Source organism: Anolis sagrei, chromosome X (genome assembly GCF_037176765.1).
Source record: "Anolis sagrei isolate rAnoSag1 chromosome X, rAnoSag1.mat, whole genome shotgun sequence".
Lineage (NCBI taxonomy): Eukaryota > Metazoa > Chordata > Lepidosauria > Squamata > Dactyloidae > Anolis > Anolis sagrei.
This window is the reverse complement of record NC_090034.1, coordinates 20329095-20335876: the sequence shown is the minus strand read 5'-3', so window position 1 is coordinate 20335876 and position 6782 is coordinate 20329095. Positions and strand designations below refer to the sequence as shown.

Below are 6782 nucleotides of genomic sequence, written 5' to 3'. Positions count from 1 at the left end.
AATAATAATAATAATAATAATAATTTGGGTTGAGGGTTTGTGCCGATGCAGTCTACAAAGTGGCTACTAAATAAGCCCTCGTTCACACTCATTTGCCCATCTGTCTGTGGGGATGATGGGAGCTGCAGCCTGGAAATAATGAAATCCAAAGAGGCTTAGAATCCAAAGAGATGTGTTCACGCTTTTTCCAATTGACTCCTTGCAAAAGCAGAAGAATAGCCAAGCTTTCAAATCGTAAGTACCTTCTGGTGGCAAAGGCGAGGCGATAAGAAGAGGCGGATAAAACCACTCGACACTTCATCATTTTATGGGGAATAAGCAAAGATGTTATCTGCCGCGGAGTAGTGTTCATTCTGCCTGTATGTGAACGTGGGACTCTATCCTTGGGCTGAAAAAGATGTTTTTATCTTCTCAAAATGAAGCAGTACTTGCTGAAAAACAGCCAATAACCCCAATACAAAACCTGGATTCTCAGGTGCATCTGCACTGTAGGATGAATGCACTTTTGGTACCACTTGAACTGCCATGGTCCAATGCAGTGAAACACTGGGAGTTGGAGTTTGCCAAGGTCTTTCGCCTTCTCTGCTGGCGCCTTCCCAAACTACAAATTTCAGGATCCTATTGTATTGAGCCTGTGGCAGTTAAAGTGGTATCAAACTGTGTTTATTCTCCAGTGTGGATGAATCCTCAAAAGAAGAAACTTGCACGTATAATTTCTCTCTCTGTTCTTCTAGCTACAATCAGCCCTCCACATTGTAGACCAAGCTTGTTTCGTGCACAAAAGTATTTCAGAATAGTGTGTAAAGTTATCTTCAGGCTTTAGGCATAAGGTTTCAAGGAAACATAAATGAAAATTTGCATTTAGACATGGATCCCATGGCAGTTAGCCCCAGCTTCTGCCCACCTAGCAGTTCAAAAATATGCAAATGTGAGAAGATCAATAGGTACCGCTTCTGCGGGAGGTAACAGCGCTCCATGCAGTCATGCTGACCACATGATCTTGAAGGTGTCTATGGACAATGCCAGCTCTTCATCTTAGAAATGAAGATGAGCACCATGACTAGACTTAATGCCAGGGGAAACTTTTACTTTACTTATGGATCCCATGTCCAAAGTTTCATGACCTCCCAGGTGCATCTACATTGGATTCCTAGGTGCATCTACACTGTAGGATGAATGCAGTTTGGTACCCCTAGAACTACTGTCATTCGATGCAATGGAATCCAGGGAGCTGGAATTGCATAAGGTCTGTGGCCTTTTCTGCTAAAGAGTGCTGGTGCCTTCCCAAACTATAACTCCCATCCTTGCATTGCATTGAGTGATGTTAGTTCTCCAATGTTGATGCAGCCTTAGGTTTCCCATCTTTGATGCCCAGCTTCTTCCCTCTTTAGCCAGTTTGAGATGGAGACCCTCTTCTTGCTGCTCTTGGCCTCTTTCCTTCCGGCCAGTATCTCCCATGGCCCTGAAGCCTCCCTTCCAAGGAAAGAGGGCCAGAGGCCGCCGTCCTGCCTCCGATGCTGCGGTCCCTCTGAGCAGCCGGCCTCTATCACCGCCTCCCGCTTTGCGCGGATGACCAGTGACTCCTTTTACCGTCTGCCCAGGATCCGGCCCACCATTGACATCACCATCTTGAAGGGTAAGGTGACATCTTTCTGTATTCTTCCTGTGGCTGCCAAAGGCCCTGCCTGTGTTTAAAATACAAGAGGTAAACTTAGGACTGCATCCCATGCAAGCTGGAGGAATAGGCGTTCCTATGGGTGGTCTCCTATGCTCCACTTCGTTGACAAGATCCTTTTGCATGACCCTGGGACAGTAATTTTTTAAAAGGAATAGTGCAATTGCAAAATAGCACCACCTTGCTTTTGCTGCATTTTCTCATAGCAATCAAGACTTTCGAAACTGCGCAATTGCTAGTTTTAAAAACACTTTTTGTGGATCCTTCCCATTTCCACACACTTCTAAAATAGTTCATAGATGAAGTATGGCAGAGCTCATCATATAATACAGACAGATTTTTGGCTGTCATGTTTTGTCATGAACTGCGTCAGAAGTGTGGAGAAACAGAGGGAACTGACGCTGAGGAGAAATTGTTTCAAAATACGTGAAATGGGAGAAAGAGCGTCAAAGCACGTGGGATGGGGCCTGTCAGATTCGCCCATGTTGATTGTTACAGTGACCTGGAGGAATGGGCATTCTTATGAGCTCCTATGCTCCACTTCGTTGACAAAATCTTTCTGCTTGAACGTTGAACGGTCTTTTTTTAAAAAAAATCAATGCAACCCCAAGGAATAGTGCAATTGTGGGATATTACCACCTTGCTTTTGGTGCATTTTCTCTCACATAGTAATTGAGGCTTTCAAAATTGGACTATCGCTAACTTTTTTGTTCCTTTTTAAAAATACCAGCTTATTTTTTATTTCGTATCAAAAGCATTGCATAAATTAGTATAAAACCAATAGAAATAGATGGTGCACAGGCAGGTAAATATCTTTTGACCAAAAACGGGCAACAGCAATGGCATTGTCTGTAGCCTCCAACAATTCCTCCTCTGTACATGAGGCAGGGCACAGTGGACAAGCATACAGATGTGGAGTTGTTTGTTCTGCTCCACAGTCACACAAGGTTTGGGATTCTTTTAGGTAGTGCCATTTTGCCAGGTTGTCTTTTGATCTGCCCACTCCGCTTCTGAGTCTATTCAGGGACTTCCAATTTGCCCAGCTATAGCAGTGTTTCTCAACCTTCCTAATGCCATGACCCATTAATACAGTTCTTCATGTTGTGGTGATCCTCAAGCATAAAATTATTTTTGTTGCTACTCCATAACTGTAATTTTGCTACTGTTGTGAACCATAATGTAAATATCTGATACACAGGATGTATTTTCATTCACTGGACCAAATTGGGCACAAATACCAGATACGCCCAAATTTGAATACTGGTTGGGTTGGGGGCGGGGGGGGGGGATTGATTTTGTCATATGGGAGTTGCAGGGATTTATTGTTCACCTACAATCAAAGACCATTCTGAACCCCACCAACAATGGAATTGAGCCAAACTTCCCACACAGAACCCCCATGACCAATAGATAATACTGTGTTTTCTGATGGTCTTTGGTGACCCCTCCGACACTGCCTCGCAACTGGCTCCCGACCCCCAGGTTGAGATACGCTGAGCTATAGGAAGTTAGAACAGGACTCTTCTAGAGTAAGGGGATTGAAAGGAATGTATCCCAGAAGTGATGTCTGTCTTAAGAACTCCGCCTTCTTTAAAGACAGAATTTCATGCAAAGGAGACAATTCTACAAGCAAGAAGATGCTTTCCTGTTTTCTCCGGCTCCATCTGATGAAGTCCTTAGGGTGCATCTACACTGCAGAATGAATGTAGTTTGACACTGCTTTCACTGCCTTAGCTTAATGCTAAGGAAATCCTGGGATGTAGCTCTACTAGTTGTACTAGACCTTGAACCAAAGAGTGCTGATGGTTCCTGAAACTGCATTCATTCTACAGTGCCTCCCTCCCTTAACTAAAAACTGATGCTACATTTCCTATTGTTTTTATGTGCGTTCTGATCAAGTCCAAACTGAAGGATTTTTCACAGCAATAACTATTCAGGCAAAGTTTGCCATTTCCTTCCTCTGAGGCTGAGAGAGTCTGACTCATCCCACGCCACCCGATGGCTCTGCATGTCTGAGTGAGGTTTGAATTCTGGTCACATAGAATCCTAACCTGGTGAAGCATTGAGCTCTGGCAGTTCAAGTGCGTCAAACTGCATTCATTATACAGTATAGATGTATCTGGAGAAGTATATGGGATGTTGGGAGTTCTAGTTTTACAAGACATTCTCTGTCAAGAGTGCAGGTCCCATAATACTGAGCCATAGCAGGTCAAGTGGGCTAAAGCTGCATATGTTTTACAGTGTAGATGCACTTGGAGTAATATATGGAATCATGGGAGTTGTAGTTTTTCAAGACCTTCTCTATCAAAAGTGTAGGGGCCTCCCCAAACGTCAACTCCCACTGATCCATGTCAACTTCAAGTCGGGCCAAACTGCATTTATTTTACAGTGTAGAAGCACTCCGAGTGGTATATTCATACAAGTTATACTTTTGCAATGCCTTAAGCCTCCTCTGCCAAGCTAGAATTCCTAGGAGTCTATAGCATCAAGCCCTGGCAGTTCAAGTGAGATCAAACTGCATTCATTCCACATTATAGATGCATCTATAGTAGTACATGGAATTATCGGAGATGTAGTTTTACAAGGCCTTTTCTGCCAAACAGTGCAGGTGCCTTGTAACTCACACTCTCCAAACTACAACTCCCAGGCATCCAGAGGCGGCCCTAGGTAATTTTCAATGGTAAACAAACAGTATTTTGCCCCCCCCCCCCAACCAATCACTAATATATATTCAGTTCTTGTGGGTTTTTTCGGGCTATATGGCCATGTTCTAGAGGCATTTCTCCTGATGTTTCGCCTGCATCTATGGCAAGCATCCTCAGAGGTGAGGTCTGCTGGAGCTGGGGAAAAAGGGGTTTATATATCTGTGGAATGACCAGGGTGAGACAAAGGGCTTTTGTAAGTTGGGCTAGCCCTTTGTCTCACCCTGGTCATTCCACAGATATATAAACCCCTTTTTTTCCAGCTCCAGCAGACCTCACCTCTGAGGATGCTTGCCATAGATGCAGGCGAAACGTCAGGAGAAATGCCTCTAGAACATGGCCATATAGCCCGAAAAAACCCACAAGAACTGAGTGATTCCAGCCATGAAAGCCTTCGACAATACACTAATATATATTTTCTGTTTGTCGTGGGAGTTCTGTGTGCCATATTTGGTTCAATTCCATCATTGGTGGAGTTCAGAATGCTCTTTGATTGTAGGTGAATTATACATCCCAGTAACTACAACTCGCATATGTCAAGGTCTATTTTCCCCCAAGAGCGCCTCAAGAGCACCCCTGGGCAAAATCAACTATACTGCAAATGCTTACTTTGCGTAATGGGTTGAGCCGCCCCTGCAGGCATCCATAGCATTGAGCCCTAGTAATTCAAGTGTGGTTAAATTGCATTCATTGTACAGTATAGATGTGTCAGGGAGTTGTAGTTTTCGAAGGCCTTCTCTACCAGAGTGTGCAGATACCTCTCCAAATTACAATTCCCAGGAGTCCATAGCATTGAGCCCTGGCAGTTCAAGTGGAGTCAAACTGCATTCATTCTGCTCTCTGGCTGCAGGGTAAACTACAACTCCCACTATTGTGAGTCAGTCCCCTCAAACCTGTCCAGCAGCTTGAGTTCATCATGGGGGTTCTGTGTGCCAAGTTTTGTCCAGGTCTTGTGACATTGCATGACTGACTTAGTTTGCATGGTGTATTAATGCATAGTAGCAATGACTCTGTGGCTACGTTTTTGATGCACTGTCTCATCCCTTTTTGAAAACATTTCTCTGTAGGTGACAAGGGCGAAATGGGTGCCCCAGGGATTTCTGGCCCCGAAGGTGAAGTGGGGGACCCCGGTCCGCAGGGGCAACTGGGCCGCAAAGGCCAAAAGGGCCAAGCTGGACGGCCGGGCGATTCTTGCAAGCAGCATTATGTTGCCTTCTCCGTGGCCCGCACAAAGGCACTCCATAGTTCAGACTACTACCAGCACGTCGTGTTCGACACAGCACTGGTCAACCTCCATGGTCATTTCAACATGTTCACGGGGAAGTTCTTCTGCTACGTGCCAGGAATCTACTTCTTTAACCTGAACGTTCATACTTGGAACTACAAGGAGACCTATCTGCACATCATGAAGAACGAGGGAGAGGCAGCCATCCTCTATGCCCAGCCCAGTGAGCGGAGTATAATGCAGAGCCAGAGCCTCATGCTGAGCCTACAGGAAGGAGACGAGGTCTGGGTGAGGATGTTCAAGCGGGAACGGGAGAACGGCATCTACGGCGAGGAGTCGGACGTCTACATCATCTTCAACGGACACCTGATTAAGCCAGACATTGACTGAATTGGATGAGGATTAGCTCCATTGCGTTTGTCAAATGTGCCATCCAAGAGGACATCAGTAGGACTTCTCTTCAGCTTCTCTGGACAGTAAAAAGAGGAGATCCCCAAGCTTTGAGCACGTCTATGCTGGGGATTTAATGCAGTTTGACACTGTGGTCTTCAGTCTTCTCCACCAAAAGGCACTGTTACCAAACGACGTCTCCGAAGATCCCATAACATTGAGCCATGGCATTTCATGTGCTGTCAACTTGCATCCATTCTGCAGTGAACCCCAAACAATCCTCAGTGAATTGACAAATGTCTTTTAGGATTTCGGTATGGTCTCGCATGTTTGAGCGCGATTGCTGAATATAATACACGGATTTCTGAATTGTGTGTGTCAACTTGTCTTTGAAAATATCAACATGTTGGAGATCTGTTTCAATGTTTGGATGTGACTTTGCAAGATCTGAGCAGAGTAGTTAAGGGACCTCATCACACTAGAGAACAAATCCACTTTAAATCTGGTTTCTGCCTCCTGCAGAATTCTGGGATTTATAGTTTAGGGAGGAGCCTTTAACAGCATCACTAAACTACAAACTCCAGAATTCTGCAGGAGGCAGAAACCGGACTGAAAGTGGATTCATTCTCTGGTGTGATGAAGTAAGGACAACGATCTGTCATTCAACCCATCTGTAATACAGCCTTTCTGTTTATTGCTTCCTGCTTTCTCCAGCCTCATCTTTTCCAATGAGTCACCTCCTCCATGATATGCCCAAACATGACAACTTCAGTTTAGTCCTCTTTGGCCC

The 6782-nt window shown here is 44.9% G+C and overlaps 1 protein-coding gene across 1 annotated transcript; it reads left to right on the top strand.

The window, feature by feature from the left end:
* The first annotated feature begins 1260 nt into the window (after positions 1 to 1260).
* Positions 1261 to 6548, top strand: C1QTNF8 (C1q and TNF related 8). The gene is made up of 2 exons (XM_060785808.2): positions 1261 to 1636; positions 5445 to 6548. Exons 1-2 carry the CDS (start codon positions 1402 to 1404, stop codon positions 5990 to 5992), a joined length of 783 nt encoding a protein of 260 aa, XP_060641791.2. The 5' UTR covers positions 1261 to 1401; the 3' UTR covers positions 5993 to 6548.
* The last annotated feature ends 234 nt before the right edge of the window (positions 6549 to 6782 follow it).